This window comes from Oncorhynchus gorbuscha, linkage group LG13 (genome assembly GCF_021184085.1).
Source record: "Oncorhynchus gorbuscha isolate QuinsamMale2020 ecotype Even-year linkage group LG13, OgorEven_v1.0, whole genome shotgun sequence".
Taxonomy (NCBI): domain Eukaryota; kingdom Metazoa; phylum Chordata; class Actinopteri; order Salmoniformes; family Salmonidae; genus Oncorhynchus; species Oncorhynchus gorbuscha.
Window position 1 is genome coordinate 90,978,053 of NC_060185.1, and position 22,590 is coordinate 91,000,642.

At 46.6% G+C, this 22,590-nt stretch overlaps 1 protein-coding gene across 4 annotated transcripts in view; it reads right to left on the reverse strand.

Moving 5' to 3' along the window:
* The window catches only part of LOC123993692 (glutamate receptor 3-like), a 313,553-nt gene that overhangs the window by 115,361 nt on the left and 175,602 nt on the right, over positions 1–22,590 (reverse strand). For all 4 annotated transcript variants that reach the window (XR_006831497.1, XM_046296096.1, XM_046296095.1 and 1 more), the window contains exon 4: positions 6,205–6,392. Coding sequence is in view for 3 of the 4 variants with exons in the window: in XM_046296096.1 (XP_046152052.1) it covers positions 6,205–6,392 (188 nt within the window). In the remaining variant the exon portion in view is untranslated. The remainder of the gene's footprint in view (positions 1–6,204; positions 6,393–22,590) is intronic.

Genomic DNA, 22,590 nt, shown 5'->3' on the forward strand with positions numbered 1-22,590 from the left:
TTACCACTATTTCTCTCTCTGTTATCACTCTCTCTCTCTCTCTCTCTCTCTCTCTCTCTCTCTCTCTCTCTCTCTCTCTCTCTCTCTCTCTCTCTCTCTCTCTCTCTCTCTCTCTCTCTCTCTCTCTCTCTCTCTCTCTCTCTCTCTCTCTCTCTCTCTCTCTCTCTCTCTCTCTCACACTCGCTCCCACTCAAGACATACCCGCTTAACAAAAACAAAAAACTATGCAGAATCGAAATCTGTAGACCCATGAATGGGTAAATCCTACACAGTTTCCACTCTACCCTTCTGCATCTTGCAGGAAGAGGGCTACAGAACGTCATATTGGCTCTAACATGGCTGCCCTCCCAGCATGTTGTTCTAACAATCCCCCAGACTCCTCTCTTTTTTCAGTTTATATTCTTCCTCCCTCCCTCCCTCTCTGCTCCCCTCTATCTCTTCTTCTCTTCCTTCCACATATGGCGGTCTCTGCATAGCTAGCTGTTTAGTCGTCTCCCAACAGCTTGTGAGCCCCTGGCCTGTCCCAGACTCCATTCATACAGGCCCCCCTCTCTGTCTCTCTGTGAATGCTGGGGACAGAGGTGTGTGTGTGTGTGTGTGTGTGTGTGTGTGTGTGTGTGTGTGTGTGTGTGTGTGTGTGTGTGTGTGTGTGTGTGTGTGTGTGTGTGTGTGTGTGTGTGTGTGTGTGTGTGTGTGTGTGTGTGTGTGTGTGTGTGTGTGTGTGTGTGTGTGTGTGTGCGTGCGTGCGTGCATTAAATAGTGTTTTCTGCCTTTAAGCTGACTTCAACAGAGATAAAGAAAGCCCAGGAGGGTTGGAGAGCTATGCCTGAACAGAATGGAGTGACTAAGAGGCAGAACACACACACATTCACAGACTCAGAACACACCCACACATTCACAGACTCAGAACAGACCCACACATTCACAGACACAGAACACACCCACACAATCACATTCACAGACTCAGAACACACCCACACAATCACATTCACAGACTCAGAACACACCCACACATTCACAGACACAGAACACACCCACACATTCACAGGCTCAGAACACACCCACACTATCACATTCACAGACACAGAACACACCCACACATTCACAGACACAGAACACACCCACACATTCACAGGCTCAGAACACACCCACACAATCACATTCACAGACACAGAACACACCCATACATTCACAGACTCAGAACACGCCCACAAAACCACATTCACAGACTCAGAACACACTCAAACATTCACAGACTCAAAACACACCCAAACATTCACAGACTCAGAACACACCCACACATTCACAGACTCAAAACACACCCATACATTCACAGACTCAAAACACACCGAAACATTCACAGACTCAAAACACACCCACACATTCACAGACTCAAAACACACCCATACATTCACAGACTCAAAACACACCCAAACATTCAAAGACTCAAAACACACCCACACATTCAAAGACTCAAAACACACCCACACAATCACATTCACAGACACAGAACACACCCACACATTCACATACACAGAACACACCCACACAATCACATTCACAGATTCAGAACACACCCACACAATCACATTCACAGACTCAGAACACACCCACACATTCACAGACACAGAAAACACCCACACATTCACAGGCTCAGAACACACCCACACAATCACATTCACAGACACAGAACACACCCACACATTCACAGACTCAGAACACACCCACACAACCACATTCACAGACTCAGAACACACCCAAACATTCACAGACTCAGAACACACCCATACATTCACAGACTCAGAACACGCCCACAAAACCACATTCACAGACTCAGAACACACTCAAACATTCACAGACTCAAAACACACCCAAACATTCACAGACTCAGAACACACCTACACATTCACAGACTCAAAACACACCCATACATTCACAGACTCAAAACACACCGAAACATTCACAGACTCAAAACACACCCAAACATTCACAGACTCAAAACACACCCATACATTCACAGACTCAAAACACACCCAAACATTCACAGACTCAAAACACACCCAAACATTCAAAGACTCAAAACACACCCACACACTGTCCTCATCAGTGGGTTATAATATAAATACCATCTGTTGACTGTCCTCATCAGTGGGTTATAATATAAATACCATCTGTTGACTGTCCTCATCAGTGGGTTATAATATAAATACCATCTGTTGACTGTCCTCATCAGAAGAATAATGGAACACCCTTGGGGACCAGACTTACAGAATAATGGAACACCCTTGGGGACCAGACTTACAGAATAATGGAACACCCTTGGGGACCAGACTTACAGAATAATGGAACACCCTTGGGGACCAGACTTACAGAATAATGGAACACCCTTGGGGACCAGACTTACAGAATAATGGAACACCCTTGGGGACCAGACTTACAGAATAATGGAACACCCTTGGGGACCAGACTTACAGAATAATGGAACACCCTAGGGGACCAGACTTACAGAATAATGGAACACCCTTGGGGACCAGACTTACAGAATAATGGAACACACTAAGGGACCAGACTTACAGAATAATGGAACACCCTAGGGGACCAGACTTACAGAATAATGGAACACCCTTGGGGACCAGACTTACAGAATAATGGAACACCCTTGGGGACCAGACTTACAGAATAATGGAACACCCTAGGGGACCAGACTTACAGAATAATGGAACACCCTTGGGGACCAGACTTACAGAATAATGGAACACACTAAGGGACCAGACTTACAGAATAATGGAACACCCTTGGGGACCAGACTTACAGAATAATGGAACACACTAAGGGACCAGACTTACAGAATAATGGAACACCCTTGGGGACCAGACTTACAGAATAATGGAACACACTAAGGGACCAGACTTACAGAATAATGGAACACCCTTGGGGACCAGACTTACAGAATAATGGAACACCCTAGGGGACCAGACTTACAGAATAATGGAACACCCTTGGGGACCAGACTTACAGAATAATGGAACACACTAAGGGACCAGACTTACAGAATAATGGAACACCCTAGGGGACCAGACTTACAGAATAATGGAACACCCTTGGGGACCAGACTTACAGAATAATGGAACACCCTAGGGGACCAGACTTACAGAATAATAGAACACCCTTGGGGACCAGACTTACAGAATAATGGAACACCCTTGGGGACCAGACTTACAGAATAATAGAACACCCTTGGGGACCAGACTTACAGAATAATGGAACACCCTTGGGGACCAGACTTACAGAATAATGGAACACCCTTGGGGACCAGACTTACAGAATAATGGAACACCCTTGGGGACCAGACTTACAGAATAATGGAACACCCTTGGGGACCAGACTTACAGAATAATGGAACACCCTTGGGGACCAGACTTACAGAATAATGGAACACCCTTGGGGACCAGACTTACAGAATAATGGAACACCCTTGGGGACCAGACTTACAGAATAATGGAACACACTAAGGGACCAGACTTGCAGAATAATGGAACACCCTTGGGGACCAGACTTACAGAATAATGGAACACCCTAGGGGACCAGACTTGCAGAATAATGGAACACCCTTGGGGACCAGACTTACAGAATAATGGAACACCCTAGGGGACCAGACTTACAGAATAATGGAACACCCTAGGGGACCAGACTTACAGAATAACGGAACACCCTAGGGGGCCAGACTTACAGAATAATAGAACACACTAGGGGACCAGACTTACAGAATAATGGAACACCCTAGGGGACCAGACTTACAGAATAATGGAACACACTAAGGGACCAGACTTACAGAATAACGGAACACCCTAGGGGGCCAGACTTACAGAATAATAGAACACACTAGGGGACCAGACTTACAGAATAATGGAACACACTAAGGGAACAGACTTACAGAATAATGGAACACACTAAGGGACCAGACTTACAGAATAATGGAACACCCTAGGGGACCAGACTTACAGAATAATGGAACACCCTAGGGGACCAGACTTGCAGAATAATGGAACACCCTTGGGGACCAGACTTACAGAATAATGGAACACCCTAGGGGACCAGACTTACAGAATAATGGAACACCCTAGGGGACCAGACTTACAGAATAACGGAACACCCTAGGGGGCCAGACTTACAGAATAATAGAACACACTAGGGGACCAGACTTACAGAATAATGGAACACCCTAGGGGACCAGACTTACAGAATAATGGAACACACTAAGGGACCAGACTTACAGAATAACGGAACACCCTAGGGGGCCAGACTTACAGAATAATAGAACACACTAGGGGACCAGACTTACAGAATAATGGAACACACTAAGGGACCAGACTTACAGAATAATGGAACACACTAAGGGACCAGACTTACAGAATAATGGAACACCCTAGGGGACCAGACTTACAGAATAATGGAACACCCTAGGGGACCAGACTTACAGAATAATGGAACACCCTAGGGGACCAGACTTACAGAATAATGGAACACCCTAGGGGACCAGACTTACAGAATAATGGAACACCCTAGGGGACCAGACTTACAGAATAATGGAACACCCTAGGGTGCTAGATATGGCAAGGTCTAGCAGCTTCTGAGTCATCACTGAGGCTTTGGCAAAATGAGCCCAATCAGCTGAAGCTTAGACAACCCACGATGAGGCGACGGAACTGAGCATGTACGTGTGAGTATGCTGCCCTGGAGGGAGATGAAGGCCTTGTGTTGAATGCCTCCTCTCTTCTTAAACGCTACAGTAAATGAACAAGATACACTATTGAGGGGGGGGGGTGATTACATCAGAGACAAAACCCTCATTGAATACGAGAATAGAGACATAGAGTTATTTCACATGAAAATGCTTAGAACACATGCAGATTAGTACTATTATAGGTCTGAGAACCCCGTTAAAGACACAGCCATTAAGTTGTCTGAGTACAGTATATTCTCTACAGACCCTTTTAAAATTCCATGCTTATCCTGAACTGAATGAATATAGGTTGAATAGATCTTTTTTTTTACAATTTACCCTAGAATTATCGAGTAAGGACATTTAGCTGCACGACAGTAATAACATGACACACAATAAATTAATACCTAAAGCAATTCAGAATGAAACTATGACTCCGGTATGGAATTAGACTGAAACTAACACTCTTTGAGGGGATATTGTAAAGCAGGGAGAAACCAATATAATATAGCTAAGTGAAATGCTATCAACAAGAGGAATACAATTATGTGTCTGATTGCCTTTTAGGCATAGAGTCATATAGATGGTCTGCAACGGTAAACTGAGGGGCTATTAAGCAGTGTAGAGGTATTAAGCCCAGAGAAAAGGTGTGTGTGGGGGGGGGCAGAGAGAGAGATAATCTGGCCCAAGCCAATGGCATGTATCAGATGCTGAGCAGGCTATGTTCACACATACCTGTCGGAGGCCAAACCACACAACCAAACGCATTATACACTTTCTGGAACACAAAGCCTTCAGTATCTCATCCTGGAATATCCCTAGCCTGAGGTCATCTACCTTTAGCCTAAAGAGCAGGAATCTGGACTTCAGAAATACAGACAATGTTATTCTACAAGAGACACGGTATAGAGGAGATGGACCCACTGGTTGCCCTTTAGGTTACAGAGAGCTGGTAGTCCCATCCACCAAACTACACAGAGTGAAACAGGGAAGGGACTCAGGGGTTATGCTAATTTGGTATAGAGCAGACATAACCCACTTGATTAAATTAATAAAAAAAGGAGCATTTTATATCTGGTTTGAAATAACTAAGGAAATGATCTCATCAGAGAAAAATGTCCTCCTGTGTGTTACCTATATCCCCCAATAGAATACCCAGATATTAATGAAGAAAGTTTCTTCATCCTAGAGGGGGAGATCAACCATTTCCAGGCTGAGGGACATATACTAGACTGTGGAGACCTAAGAACCTGACACTCTCAGCACACAAGGAGAGAAACACCTGAAGGTGACTGTATTCCCTCCACCATATGCTCCTCTAGACACAACTACAAAACATAAACAACAAACACGTCTCACATCTCCTGCAGCTCTGTCGCACGCTGGGTCTGTACATAGTCAATGGTTTGCTTCGAAGGGGAATCCTGCCGTAGGTAAACCCATAGCTCAGTGTATTTTGTAAGTCTGAGTCTGAGTCCTACCTGTTCTAGGATAGTGTTGATCCTGTCCACCTCACAGTCAATGACGTAGCGTTTCTCCTGCCTCCTGTCCATCTCCTCGATGATCCGTTTGAACTCTGCTGCATCTGTGATGCTCCCCACAGACCGAGCCGTCACCTGCCAGCTGTTGGTTACGGCCGACTCCATGATGGCCTGAAGGATAGAGAAACCTAGAGGGAGAGAGAAAGAGAGAGAGCGAGAGAGAGCGAGAGAGTGAGAGCGAGAGGGAGAGCGAGAGAGAGAGAGAGAGCGAGAGAGAGAGAAAGTGAGAGTGAGAGAGTGAGAGTGAGAGTGAGAGAGAGCGAGAGAGAGTGAGAGTGAGAGTGAGAGTGAGTGAGAGTGAGAGTGAGAGAGAGTGAGAGTGAGAGAGAGAGAGAGTGTGTGAGAGAGAGAGAGAGAGAGAGAGAGAGAGAGAGAGAGAGAGAGAGAGAGAGAGAGAGAGAGAGAGAGAGAGAGAGAGAGAGAGAGAGAGAGAGGGGTAGAAAAGGAACCAGAGCCATTTATAATAAGGGACCGGTTGGAGCGAGTGGTCGCATCTGCACTTCGCTCCCGCGGGTAGTATAACTTTTTCATTATATTTCATTATAGCACAACGGTTTGATTTGTCTAATCTTAGCAATTTCTTCTCAGCTAGCTTCATAGCCGTCTTTGTATCAAAGATAATTGCGTAATTATCGTATTTCGCCGTCCTAACGTAGTCTTCACTAGCCAGCTAGCTAACGTCCACTGATTAGCTGCACTGGAGAAACTATTACACTCAACTGAACGACTTGATTAGTGTAGTGTTAGCTAGCTACATAGCTGTCTTTGCTGTCTTCGTATCATCGTATCCAAGATAATTGTGTTGTTTAGGTTTAGAGTGTGTAGTCTTAGAGTGATTATCTTAATTTACCGAGGTTAGCTAGCCAGCTATTTGTCGTCCTTAACGTAGGTGACTCTGCTAGCTAGCCAACGTCTTCTGTATAGAACTCAACAACCCGGTCGCATTCACAGGTAGTATTACATTTTCACTTCATTTCATTACAGTACAACGGTTTGATTTGTTTGATCGTAGCTAGCTACATAGCTAGCTACATAGCCGTCTTTGTATCAAAGATAATTGTGTAGTCTAGAGTGATTTTCTAGGTTCGCTAGCCAGCTATTGTCGTTCTTTTAACGCAACGTAACGTAAACAACACTGCTAGCTAGCCAGCTAGCCCCCCGAATAGCAACACTGCAGAAACTATTACACTCAACGGAACGACTTGATTAGTGTAGTGTCAACAACGCACCCACTGCCAGCTGGCCTACTTCAGCAGTACTGTATCATTTTAATCATTTTAGTCAATAAGATTCTTGCTACGTAGCTTAACTTTCTGAACATTCGAGACGTGTAGTCCACTTGTCATTCCAATCTCCTTTGCATTAGCGTAGCCTCTTCTGTAGCCTGTCAACTATGTGTCTGTTTATCCCTGTTCTCTCCTCTCTGCACAGACCATACAAACGCTCCACACAGCGCGCACGACCCACGTGGAGTTCCAGGTCTCCGGTAGCCTCTGGAACTGCCAATCTGCGGTCAACAAGGCAGAGTTCATCTCAGCCTATGCCTCCCTCCAGTCCCTCGACTTCTTGGCACTGACAGAAACATGGATCACCACAGACAACACTGCTACTCCTACTGCTCTCTCTTCGTCCGCCCACGTGTTCTCGCACACCCCGAGAGCGTCTGGTCAGCGGGGTGGTGGCACCGGGATCCTCATCTCTCCCATGTGGTCATTCTCTCTTTCTCCCCTTACCCATCTGTCTATCGCCTCCTTTGAATTCCATGCTGTCACAGTTACTAGCCCTTTCAAGCTTAACATCCTTATCATTTATCGCCCTCCAGGTTCCCTCGGAGAGTTCATCAATGAGCTTGATGCCTTGATAAGCTCCTTTCCTGAGGACGGCTCACCTCTCACAGTTCTGGGCGACTTTAACCTCCCCACGTCTACCTTTGACTCTTTCCTCTCTGCCTCCTTCTTTCCACTCCTCTCCTCTTTTGACCTCACCCTCTTACCTTCCCCCCCTACTCACAAGGCAGGCAATACGCTCGACCTCATCTTTACTAGATGCTGTTCTTCCACTAACCTCATTGCAACTCCCCTCCAAGTCTCCGACCACTACCTTGTATCCTTTTCCCTCTCGCTCTCATCCAACACCTCCCACACTGCCCCTACTCGGATGGTATCGCGCCGTCCCAACCTTCGCTCTCTCTCCCCCGCTACTCTCTCCTCTTCCATCCTATCATCTCTTCCCTCCACTCAAACCTTCTCCCACCTATCTCCTGATTCTGCCTCCTCAACCCTCCTCTCCTCCCTCTGCATCCCTTGACTCTCTATGTCCCCTATCCTCCAGGCCGGCTCGGTCCTCCCCTCCCGCTCCGTGGCTCGATGACTCATTGCGAGCTCACAGAACAGGGCTCCGGGCAGCCGAGCGGAAATGGAGGAAAACTCGCCTCCCTGCGGACCTGGCATCCTTTCACTCCCTCCTCTCTACATTTTCCTCCTCTGTCTCTGCTGCTAAAGCCACTTTCTACCACGCTAAATTCCAAGCATCTGCCTCTAACCTTAGGAAGCTCTTTGCCACCTTCTCCTCCCTCCTGAATCCTCCTTCCCCCCCCTCCTCCCTCTCTGCAGATGACTTCGTCAACCATTTTGAAAAGAAGGTCGACGACATCCGATCCTCGTTTGCTAAGTCAAACGACACCGCTGGTTCTGCTCACACTGCCCTACCCTGTGCTCTGACCTCTTTCTCCCCTCTCTCTCCAGATGAAATTTCGCGTCTTGTGACGGCCGGCCGCCCAACAACCTGCCCGCTTGACCCTATCCCCTCCTCTCTTCTCCAGACCATTTCCGGAGACCTTCTCCCTTACCTCACCTCGCTCATCAACTCATCCCTGACCGCTGGCTACGTCCCTTCCGTCTTCAAGAGAGCGAGAGTTGCACCCCTTCTGAAAAAACCTACACTCGATCCCTCCGATGTCAACAATTACAGACCAGTATCCCTTCTTTCTTTTCTCTCCAAAACTCTTGAACGTGCCGTCCTTGGCCAGCTCTCCCGCTATCTCTCTCTGAATGACCTTCTTGATCCAAATCAGTCAGGTTTCAAGACTAGTCATTCAACTGAGACTGCTCTCCTCTGTATCACGGAGGCGCTCCGCACTGCTAAAGCTAACTCTCTCTCCTCTGCTCTCATCCTTCTAGATCTATCGGCTGCCTTCGATACTGTGAACCATCAGATCCTCCTCTCCACCCTCTCCGAGTTGGGCATCTCCGGCGCGGCCCACGCTTGGATTGCGTCCTACCTGACAGGTCGCTCCTACCAGGTGGCGTGGCGAGAATCTGTCTCCTCACCACGCGCTCTCACCACTGGTGTCCCCCAGGGCTCTGTTCTTGGCCCTCTCCTATTCTCGCTATACACCAAGTCACTTGGCTCTGTCATAACCTCACATGGTCTCTCTTATCATTGCTATGCAGACGACACACAATTAATCTTCTCCTTTCCCCCTTCTGATGACCAGGTGGCGAATCGCATCTCTGCATGTCTGGCAGACATATCAGTGTGGATGACGGATCACCACCTCAAGCTGAACCTCGGCAAGACGGAGCTGCTCTTCCTCCCGGGGAAGGACTGCCCGTTCCATGATCTCGCCATCACGGTTGACAACTCCATTGTGTCCTCCTCCCAGAGCGCCAAGAACCTTGGCGTGATCCTGGACAACACCCTGTCGTTCTCAACCAACATCAAGGCGGTGGCCCGTTCCTGTAGGTTCATGCTCTACAACATCCGCAGAGTACGACCCTGCCTCACACAGGAAGCGGCGCAGGTCCTAATCCAGGCACTTGTCATCTCCCGTCTGGATTACTGCAACTCGCTGTTGGCTGGGCTCCCTGCCTGTGCCATTAAACCCCTTCAACTCATCCAGAACGCCGCAGCCCGTCTGGTGTTCAACCTTCCCAAGTTCTCTCACGTCACCCCGCTCCTCCGTTCTCTCCACTGGCTTCCAGTTGAAGCTCACATCCGCTACAAGACCATGGTGCTTGCCTACGGAGCTGTGAGGGGAATGGCACCTCAGTACCTCCAGGCTCTGATCAGGCCCTACACCCAAACAAGGGCACTGCGTTCATCCACCTCTGGCCTGCTCGCCTCCCTACCACTGAGGAAGTACAGCTCCCGCTCAGCCCAGTCAAAACTGTTCGCTGCCCTGTTCGCTGCCCTGACTTCCGGCGCCGACTGAGATGGCCGCCTCGCTTCGCGTTCCTAGGAAACTATGCATTTTTTTGTTTTTTTACGTGTTATTTCTTACATTAGTACCCCAGGTCATCTTAGGTTTCATTACATACATTCGAGAAGAACTACTGAATATAAGATCAGCGTCAACTCACCATCAGTATGACCAAGAATATGTTTTCCGCGACGCGGATCCTGTGTTCTGCCTTACAAACAGGACAACGGAATGGATCGCATGCAGCGACCCAAGGAAACGACTCCGAAAAAGAGGGAAACGCGGCGGTGTTCTGGTCAGACTCCGAAAAAGGGCACATCGCGCACCACTTCCCAGTATTCTTCTTGCCAATGTCCAGTCTCTCGACAACAAGGTTGATGAAATCCGAGCAAGGGTGGCATTCCAGAGGGACATCAGAGACTGCAACGTTCTCTGCTTTACGGAGACATGGCTTACTGGGAAAACGCTATCCAGGGTGGTGCAGCCAACGGGTTTCTCCACGCATCGCGCCGACAGAAACAAACATCTATCTGGTAAGAAGAGTGGAGGGGGCGTATGCCTCATGACTAACGGGTCATGGTGTGATGAAGGAAACATACAGGAACTCAAATCCTTCTGTTCACCTGATTTAGAATTCCTCACAATCAAATGTAGACCGCATTATCTTCCAAGAGAATTCTCTTCGATTATAATCACAGCCGTATATATCCCCCCCCAAGCAGACACATCGATGGCTCTGAACGAACTTTATTTAACTCTTTGCAAACTGGAAAACATTTATCCGGAGGCTGCATTCATTGTAGCTGGGGATTTTAACAAAGCCAATCTGAAAACAAGACTCCCTAAATTTTATCAGCATATCTATCGATTGCGCAACCAGGGGTGGTAAAACCTTGGATCATTGTTACTCTAACTTCCGCGACGCATATAAGGCCCTGCCCCGCCCCCCTTTCGGAAAAGCTGACCACGACTCCATTTTGCTGATCCCTGCCTACAGACAGAAATTAAAACAAGAGGCTCCCACGCTGAGGTCTGTCCAACGCTGGTCAGACCAAGCTGACTCTACACTCCAAGACTGCTTCCATCACGTGGACTGGGACATGTTTCGTATTGCGTCAGATGGGAATATTGACGAATACGCTGATTCGGTGTGCGAGTTCATTAGAACGTGCGTCGAATATGTCGTTCCCATAGCAACGATAAAAACATTCCCTAACCAGAAACCGTGGATTGATGGCAGCATTCGCGTGAAACTGAAAGCACGAACCACTGCTTTTAATCAGGGCAAGGTGTCTGGCAACATGACTGAATACAAACAGTGCAGCTATTCCCTCCGTAAGGCTATCAAACAAGCTAAGCGTCAGTACAGAGACAAAGTGGAATCTCAATTCAATGGCTCAGACACAAGAGGCATGTGGCAGGGTCTACAGTCAATCACGGACTACAAGATGAAATCCAGCCCAGTCACGGACCAGGATGTCTTGCTCCCAGGCAGACTAAATAACTTTTTTGCCCGCTTTGAGGACAATACAGTGCCACTGACACGGCCTGCAACGGAAACATGCGGTCTCTCCTTCACTGTAGCCGAGGTGAGTAAGACATTTAAACGTGTTAACCCTCGCAAGGCTGCAGGCCCAGACGGCATCCCCAGCCGCGCCCTCAGAGCATGCGCAGACCAGCTGGCCGGTGTGTTTACGGACATATTCAATCAATCCCTATACCAGTCTGCTGTTCCCACATGCTTCAAGAGGGCCACCATTGTTCCTGTTCCCAAGAAAGCTAAGGTAACTGAGCTAAACGACTACCGCCCCGTAGCACTCACTTCCGTCATCATGAAGTGCTTTGAGAGACTAGTCAAGGACCATATCACCTCCACCCTACCTGACACCCTAGACCCACTCCAATTTGCTTACCGCCCAAATAGGTCCACAGACGATGCAATCTCAACCACACTGCACACTGCCCTAACCCACCTGGACAAGAGGAATACCTATGTGAGAATGCTGTTCATTGACTACAGCTCGGCATTCAACACCATAGTACCCTCCAAGCTCGTCATCAAGCTCGAGACCCTGGGTCTCGACCCCGCCCTGTGCAACTGGGTACTGGACTTCCTGACGGGCCGCCCCCAGGTGGTGAGGGTAGGCAACAACATCTCCTCCCCGCTGATCCTCAACACGGGGGCCCCACAAGGGTGCGTTCTGAGCCCTCTCCTGTACTCCCTGTTCACCCACGACTGCGTGGCCACGCATGCCTCCAACTCAATCATCAAGTTTGCGGACGACACAACAGTGGTAGGCTTGATTACCAACAACGACGAGACGGCCTACAGGGAGGAGGTGAGGGCCCTTGGAGTGTGGTGTCAGGAAAATAACCTCACACTCAACGTCAACAAAACTAAGGAGATGATTGTGGACTTCAGGAAACAGCAGAGGGAACACCCCCTATCCACATCGATGGAACAGTAGTGGAGAGGGTAGCTAGTTTTAAGTTCCTCGGCATACACATCACAGACAAACTGAATTGGTCCACTCACACTGACAGCGTCGTGAAGAAGGCGCAGCAGCGCCTATTCAACCTCAGGAGGCTGAAGAAATTCGGCTTGTCACCAAAAGCACTCACAAACTTCTACAGATGCACAATCGAGAGCATCCTGGCGGGCTGTATCACCGCCTGGTACGGCAACTGCTCCGCCCTCAACCGTAAGGCTCTCCAGAGGTAGTGAGGACTGCACAACGCATCACCGGGGGCAAACTACCTGCCCTCCAGGACACCTACACCACCCGTTGTTACAGGAAGGCCATAAAGATCATCAAGGACATCAACCACCCGAACCACTGCCTGTTCACCCCGCTATCATCCAGAAGGCGAGGTCAGTACAGGTGCATCAAAGCTGGGACCGAGAGACTGAAAAACAGCTTCTATCTCAAGGCCATCAGACTGTTAAATAGCCACCACTAACATTGAGTGGCTGCTGCCAACACACTGTCATTGACACTGACCCAACTCCAGCCATTTTAATAATGGGAATTGATGGGAAATGATGTAAATATATCACTAGCCACTTTAAACAATGCTACCTTATATAATGTTACTTACCCTACATTATTCATCTCATATGCATATGTATATACTGTACTCTACAACATCGACTGCATCCTTATGTAACACATGTATCACTAGCCACTTTAACTATGCCACTTTGTTTACTTTGTCTACACACTCATCTCATATGTATATACTGTACTCGATACCATCTACTGTATGCTGCTCTGTACCATCACTCATTCATATATCCTTATGTACATGTTCCTTATCCCCTTACACTGTGTATAAGACAGTAGTTTTGGAATTGTTAGTTAGATTACTTGTTGGTTATCACTGCATTGTCGGAACTAGAAGCACAAGCATTTCGCTACACTCGCATTAACATCTGCTAACCATGTGTATGTGACAAATAAAATTTGATTTGATTTGATTTGAATGGTGGAACAAACTCCCTCACGACGCCAGGACAGCGGAGTCAATCACCACCTTCCGGAGACACCTGAAACCCCACCTCTTTAAGGAATACCTAGGATAGGATAAGTAATCCCTCTCACCCCCCCCCCTTAAGTTTTAGACGCACTATTGTAAAGTGACTGTTCCACTGGATGTCATAAGGTGAATGCACCAATTTGTAAGTCGCTCTGGATAAGAGCGTCTGCTAAATGACTTAAATGTAATGTAAAAATGAATCAACTAAGAAAGGGGTCACAGATAATGTAACGTGTTTCAGACGTTAGACACACTTTAAATCTACACAGTGAAAACACAAAAGCGGATCATCTTATTGTAAAAAATAAATAATTTATGAGATGAATAAATAAATCATTACAATCTGACATTATTTATTAAAACCTTTTAGACAGAAAAGGCAGACAGTAAATGTAATATGCATTGACCAGAAAATATGAAGTTTATTTAACTACAGGAAGGCTGGTGATCTCCATGTTATTAACTAGAGGAGGGCTGGTGATCTCCATGTTATTAACTAGAGGAGGGCTGGTGATCTCCATGTTATTAACTAGAGGAGGGCTGGTGATCTCCATGTTATTAACTAGAGGAGGGCTGGTGATCTCCATGTTATTAACTAGAGGAGGGCTGATGATCTCCATGTTATTAACTAGAGGAGGGCTGGTGATCTCCATGTTATTAACTAGAGGAGGACTGGCGATCTCCATGTTATTAACTAGAGGAGGGCTGGTGATCTCCATGTTATTAACTAGAGGAGGGCTGGTGATCTCCATGTTATTAACTAGAGGAGGACTGGCTGGTGATCTCCATGTTATTAACTAGAGGAGGGCTGATCTCCATGTGATCTCCATGTTATTAACTAGAGGAGGGCTGGTGATCTCCATGTTATTAACTAGAGGAGGGCTGGTGATCTCCATGTTATTAACTAGAGGAGGGCTGGTGATCTCCATGTTATTAACTAGAGGAGGGCTGGTGATCTCCATGTTATTAACTACAGGAGGGCTGATGATCTCCATGTTATTAACTAGAGGAGGGCTGGTGATCTCCATGTTATTAACTAGAGGAGGGCTGGTGATCTCCATGTTATTAACTAGAGCTAGCGGACATTAGATGGCTGACGGCTGATGGTCGATGTGATCGTGTGTTGACATGGTTTAATCATGACATTTAAGTCAACCTCCTGTTAACATTGACATTGTAGAGAAACACTATCTTACCTCCAATCTGTCATTGGAACATCGTTGGAACGTTGTGCCAACTCAATTAAAAATAAAGGCAATCAAAAATGAAAGATTTATCCAGCTCCCCCTATTGTGGTGTCTGCTGCCCAAATGGAGCCCTGTTTTATATTTAGTGCACTACTTTTGACCAAGGTACATTGGGCCATGTGGGCAATAGGGTTTCCAGTAGTGTAGAATAAATCATTTGAATGAGTCATGCTTAATTAACATGTGACATATTTTAATGTAACAGAGCTAGAGCTCCCAGTGATCAGTGAGAGATTGTCGGTTTTCTTCCAGCTGAAATAAGATTTTTCTTTAAAACGTGTTTTTTTTTAGATGTATGGAGAGAGAGAGAATACGAGCGGCGGTAATGGAGATGAATCATTAAGTCAGAAACAATGTAGTTGTTCTCCTGAATGTAGACAAACTAAAGCTCTTTTTTTCCATCATCTACCCATTGAACTCTACACTTTGTCCTTTTTGCTATAGGAACTCAAGCCTCAAGCGTACAGAACTCACTACAACAGCACAATCTACCTCCGAAACACTTCCTGTCAGATGTACTGATTTATCACAAATGATGATTCATATTATTGCGAACAATGAAATATATGGGGATTATGCAAATTGTCTTGTCACAGGATAGTGAATAGAAAGAGAGCAGAGAGAGAAAAGAAGCATGTCGTTTATTGTTCCCAGTGAGTCAGTCCACCTCGGTAAGGGAGATACTTAGTTAGTTGTACAACTGAAAGCCTTCAACTGAATTATGTCTTCCGCATTTAACCCAATCCTTCTGAATCAGAGAGGTGCGAGGGGGGGGGGGGGTGGAGGGGGGGCTGTCTTTAACAACATCCACGTCTTTGAGGCCTGGGGAACAGGGGGTTAATTGCCTTGCTCAGGGGAAGAACGATATATTTTTACCTTGTCAGGTCGGGGATTCGATCGAGCAACCTTTCAGTTACTGGACCAACGCTCTAACCACTAGGCTACCTGCCTTGTCTCTATGGACCTACTACAGACATTAACCTCACAGAGCCAAACACACATACCACAACAACATCAAGTTGTGGTTGTTTTTGCTTGCACAGGGGTGATAGGGGCTGAGAAACTGGGGTTCTGTGTCTTTACACCCAGCATGCACCCTGCCACTGCGGAGCTCCCCTCTCCACCAAATGACCTTTTCGGTGAGGTGCGAGGCGATTGAACAAACACAAACACATTGTACAAACATGTACACACACATCCAGGTCATGACTGTTTCATCCTCCACTAAATGTGCAGAGTAAAAGCCAGCTAAGTAATCTTGGGTTACATAATGTAACCATTGCTGTGATAAAAAAGGAGTCTGTACTGTACCCTTCACCCTCCTCAGTCCTCAGGTGTTAGAGATGAAACAAGTCAAATGGCCTGTACCCTTCACCCTCCTCAGTCCTCAGGTGTTAGAGATGAAACAAGTCAAATGGCCTGTACCCTTCACCCTCCTCAGTCCTCAGGTGTTAGAGATGACACAAGTCAAATGGCCTGTACCCTTCACCCTCCTCAGTCCTCAGGTGTTAGAGATGACACAAGTCAAATGGCCTGCGCTAGAGAGTAGAGGTCGACCGATTATCATTTTTCAACGCCGAAACCGATAACGATTATTGGAGGACTAAAAAAAGCCGATACCGATTAATCGGCCGATTTGTTAAAAATTTTTTTGTAATAATCACAATTACAACAAAAATAAAATCAATTTGGCCTCAAATAAAATTAAACATGTTCAATTTGGTTTAAATAATACAAAAAAAAGTGTTGGAGAAGAAAGTAAAAGTGCAATATGTGCCATGTAAGAAAGCTAACGTTTAAGTTCCTTGCTCAGAACATGAGAACATATGAAAGCTGGTGGTTCCTTTTAACATGAGTCTTCAGTATTCCCAGGTAAGAAATTTTAGGTTGTAGTTATTATAGAAATTATAGGACAATTTCTCTCTATACGATTTGTATTTCATATACCTTTGACTATTGGATGTTTTTATAGGCACTTTAATATTGCCAGTGTAACAGTATAGCTTCTGTCCCTCTCCTCGCCCCTACCTGGGCTCGAACCAGGAACACATCTACAACAGCCACCCTCGAAGCAGCGTTACCCATCGCTCCAAAAAAGCCGTGGCCCTTGTAGAGTAAGGGGAACAACCACTCCAAGTCTCAGAGCGAGTGACGTTTGAAATGCTATTAGTGCGCACCCCACTGACTAGCTAGCCATTTCACATCAGTTACACCAGCCTAATCCAGGGAGTTGATAGGCTTGAAGTCATAAAAAGCTCAATGCTTGAAGCACAGCGACGAGCTGCTGTCACAATGCACTAAAGTGCTGTTTGAATGAATGCTTACGAGCCTGCTGGTGCCTACCATCGCTCAGTCAGACTGCTCTATCAAATCATAGACTTAGTTATAACATAATATTTTCACTGGTAGTTGTCATATCGATCCCGGTATTGGGATTGCAGCCATAACACGTTTTAAGAAAGGCATTGATGTTTATGGTCAGGTACACATTGGAGCAAGTGGAGTGGTGGTTATGTTCGGGTAGAGTGGTGGTTATGTTCACGTAGAGTGGTGGTTATGTTCAGGTAGAGTGTTAGTTATGTTCAGTGGTGGGTGTTCAGGTAGAGTGGTGGTTATGTTCAGTGGTGGTTATGTTCAGGTAGAGTGGTGGTTATGTTCAGGTAGAGTGGTGGTTATGTTCATGTAGAGTGGTGGTTATGTTCACGTAGAGTGGTGGTTATGTTCAGGTAGAGTGGTGGTTGTGCGGGTAGAGTGGTGGTTATGTTCACGTAGAGTGGTGGTTATGTTCACGTAGAGTGGTGGTTATGTTCAGGTAGAGTGGTGGTTATGTGTGGGTAGAGTGGTGGTTATGTTCAGGTAGAGTGGTGGTTATGTTCACGTAGAGTGGTGGTTATGTTCGGGTAGAGTGATGGTTATGTTCACGTAGAGTGGTGGTTATGTTCACGTAGAGTGGTGGTTATGTTCGGGTAGAGTGGTGGTTATGTTAAGGTAGAGTGGTGGTTATGTTAAGGTAGAGTGGTGGTTATTTGCGGGTAGAGTGGTGGTTATGTTCAGGTAGAGTGGTGGTTATGTTCACATAGAGTGGTGGTTATGTTCAGGTAGAGTGGTGGTTGTGCGGGTAGAGTGGTGGTTATGTTCAGGTAGAGTGGTGGTTATGTTCAGGTAGAGTGGTGGTTATGTGCGGGTAGAGTGGTGGTTATGTTCAGGTAGAGTGGTGGTTATGTTCAGGTAGAGTGGTGGTTATGTTCAGGTAGAGTGGTGGTTATGTTCACGTAGAGTGGTGGTTATGTTCAGGTAGAGTGGTGGTTATGTTCACGTAGAGTGGTGGTTATGTTCAGGTAGAGTGGTGGTTGTGCGGGTAGAGTGGTGGTTATGTTCACGTAGAGTGGTGGTTATGTTCACGTAGAGTGGTGGTTATGTTCAGGTAGAGTGGTGGTTATGTGTGGGTAGAGTGGTGGTTATGTTCAGGTAGAGTGGTGGTTATGTTCACGTAGAGTGGTGGTTATGTTCGGGTAGAGTGGTGGTTATGTTCACGTAGAGTGGTGGTTATGTTCACGTAGAGTGGTGGTTATGTTCGGGTAGAGTGGTGGTTATGTTAAGGTAGAGTGGTGGTTATGTTAAGGTAGAGTGGTGGTTATTTGCGGGTAGAGTGGTGGTTATGTTCACGTAGAGTGGTGGTTATGTTCAGGTAGAGTGGTGGTTATGTTCACATAGAGTGGTGGTTATGTTCAGGTAGAGTGGTGGTTGTGCGGGTAGAGTGGTGGTTATGTTCAGGTAGAGTGGTGGTTATGTTCAGGTAGAGTGGTGGTTATGTGCGGGTAGAGTGGTGGTTATGTTCAGGTAGAGTGGTGGTTATGTTCAGGTAGAGTGGTGGTTATAGAGTGGTGGTTATGTTCAGTGGTGGTTATAGAGTGGTGGTTATGTTCAGGTAGAGTGGTGGTTGTGCGGGTAGAGTGGTGGTTATGTTCACGTAGAGTGGTGGTTATGTTCACGTAGAGTGGTGGTTATGTTCAGGTAGAGTGGTGGTTATGTGCGGGTAGAGTGGTGGTTATGTTCAGGTAGAGTGGTGGTTATGTTCACGTAGAGTGGTGGTTATGTTCGGGTAGAGTGGTGGTTATGTTCACGTAGAGTGGTGGTTATGTTCACGTAGAGTGGTGGTTATGTTCGGGTAGAGTGGTGGGTTAGAGTGGTGGTTATGTTAAGGTAGAGTGGTGGTTATGTTAGAGTGGTGGTTAGGTAGAGTGGTGGTTATTTGTGGGTAGAGTGGTGGTTATGTTCATGTTCAGGTAGAGTGGTGGTTATGTTCAGGTAGAGTGGTGGTTATGTGCGGGTAGAGTGGTGGTTATGTTCAGGTAGAGTGGTGGTTATGTTCAGGTAGAGTGGTGGTTATGTTCAGGTAGAGTGGTGGTTATGTTCACGTAGCGTGGTGGTTATGTTCAGGTAGAGTGGTGGTTATGTTCACGTAGAGTGGTGGTTATGTTCAGGTAGAGTGGTGGTTGTGCGGGTAGAGTGGTGGTTATGTTCACGTAGAGTGGTGGTTATGTTCACGTAGAGTGGTGGTTATGTTCAGGTAGAGTGGTGGTTATGTGTGGGTAGAGTGGTGGTTATGTTCAGGTAGAGTGGTGGTTATGTTCACGTAGAGTGGTGGTTATGTTCGGGTAGAGTGGTGGTTATGTTCACGTAGAGTGGTGGTTATGTTCACGTAGAGTGGTGGTTATGTTCGGGTAGAGTGGTGGTTATGTTAGGTAGAGTGGTGGTTATGTTAAGGTAGAGTGGTGGTTATTTGTGGGTAGAGTGGTGGTTATGTTCACGTAGAGTGGTGGTTATGTTCAGGTAGAGTGGTGGTTATGTTCACATAGAGTGGTGGTTATGTTCAGGTAGAGTGGTGGTTGTGTTATGGGTAGAGTGGTGGTTATGTTCAGGTAGTTCAGGTAGAGTGGTGGTTATGTTCAGGTAGAGTGGTGGTTATGTGCGGGTAGAGTGGTGGTTATGTTCACGTAGAGTGGTGGTTATGTTCAGGTAGAGTGGTGGTTATGTTCAGTGGTGGTTAGAGTGGTGGTTATGTTGCGGGTAGAGTGGTGGTTATGTTCAGGTAGAGTGGTGGTTATGGGTAGAGTGGTGGTTATGTTCAGGTAGAGTGGTGGTTATGTTCACATAGAGTGGTGGTTATGTTCAGGTAGAGTGGTGGTTATGTTGGTAGAGTGGTGGTTATGTTCGGGTAGAGTGGTGGTTATGTTCAGTAGAGTGGTGGTTATGTTCAGGTAGAGTGGTGGTTATGCGGGTAGAGTGGTGGTTATGTTCAGGTAGAGTGGTGGTTATGTTCATGGTAGAGTGGTGGTTATGTTCAGGTAGAGTGGTGGTTATGTTGTAGAGTGGTGGTTATGTTCAGGTAGAGTGGTGGTTATGTTCACGTAGAGTGGTGGTTATGTTCAGGTAGAGTGGTGGTTGTGCGGGTAGAGTGGTGGTTATGTTCACGTAGAGTGGTGGTTATGTTCACGTAGAGTGGTGGTTATGTTCAGGTAGAGTGGTGGTTATGTGTGGTTATGGGTAGAGTGGTGGTTATGTTCAGGTAGAGTGGTGGTTAGTAGAGTGGTGGTTATGTTCAGGTAGAGTGGTGGTTATGTTCAGGTAGAGTGGTGGTTATGTTCAGGTAGAGTGGTGGTTATGTTCGGGTAGAGTGGTGGTTATGTTCAGGTAGAGTGGTGGTTATGTTAAGGTAGAGTGGTGGGTTATGTTTGCGGGTAGAGTGGTGGTTATGTTCAGGTAGAGTGGTGGTTATGTTCAGGTAGAGTGGTGGGTAGAGTGGTGGTTATGTTCATGGTAGAGTGGTGGTTTGTGCGGGTAGAGTGGTGGTTATGTTCACGTAGAGTGGTGGTTATGTTCAGGTAGAGTGGTGGTTATGTTCAGGTAGAGTGGTGGTTATGTGTTCAGGTAGAGTGGTGGTTATGTTCAGTGGTGGTTATGTTCAGGTAGAGTGGTGGTTATGTTCAGGTAGAGTGGTGGTTATGTTCGGGTAGAGTGGTGGTTATGTTCACGTAGAGTGGTGGTTATGTTCGGGTAGAGTGGTGGTAGAGTGGTGGTTATGTTCGGGTAGAGTGGTGGTTATGTTAAGTAGAGTGGTGGTTATGTTAAGTAGAGTGGTGGTTATGTTAAGGTAGAGTGGTGGTTATTTGTGGGTAGAGTGGTGGTTATGTTCACGTAGAGTGGTGGTTATGTTCAGGTAGAGTGGTGGTTATGTTCACATAGAGTGGTGGTTATGTTCAGGTAGAGTGGTGGTTGTGCGGGTAGAGTGGTGGTTATGTTCAGGTAGAGTGGTGGTTATGTTCAGGTAGAGTGGTGGTTATGGTAGAGTGGTGGTTATGTTCGGGTAGAGTGGTGGTTATGTTCAGGTAGAGTGGTGGTTATGTTCAGGTAGAGTGGTGGGTTAGTGGTGGTTTATGTTCAAGGTAGAGTGGTGGTTATGTTCAGGTAGAGTGGTGGTTAGTAGAGTGGTGGTTATGTTCAGGTAGAGTGGTGGTTATGTAGAGTGGTGGGTAGAGTAGAGTGGTGGTTATGTTCAGGTAGAGTGGTGGTTATGTTCGGGTAGAGTGGTGGTTACGTAGAGTGGTGGTTATGTTCGGGTAGAGTGGTGGTTATGTTCACGTAGAGTGGTGGTTATGTTCACGTAGAGTGGTGGTTATGTTCGGGTAGAGTGGTGGTTATGTTAAGGTAGAGTGGTGGTTATGTTAAGGTAGAGTGGTGGTTATTTGTTATGTTCAGGTAGAGTGGTGGTTATGTTCACGTAGAGTGGTGGTTATGTTCAGGTAGTTAGTGGTGGTTATGTTCGGGTAGAGTGGTGGTTATGTTCAGGTAGAGTGGTGGTTATGTGCAGGTAGAGTGGTGGTTATGTTCAGGTAGAGTGGTGGTTATGTTCAGGTAGAGTGGTGGTTATGTTCAGGTAGAGTGGTGGTTATGGTAGAGTGGTGGTTATGTTCAGGTAGAGTGGTGGTTATGTTCAGGTAGAGTGGTGGTTATGTTCAGGTAGAGTGGTTTGTGTTCAGGTAGAGTGGTGGTTATGTTCACGTAGAGTGGTGGTTATGTTCAGGTAGAGTGGTGGTTATGTTCAGGTAGAGTGGTGGTTATGTTCAGGTAGAGTGGTGGTTGTGCGGGTAGAGTGGTGGTTATGTTCAGGTAGAGTGGTGGTTATGTTCAGGTAGAGTGGTGGTTATGTAGAGTGGGGTTAGAGTGGTGGTTATGTTCAGGTAGAGTGGTGGTTATGTTCAGGTAGAGTGGTGGTTATGTTCAGGTAGAGTGGTGGTTATGTTCAGGTAGATGTTCAGGTAGAGTGGTGGTTATGTGGTG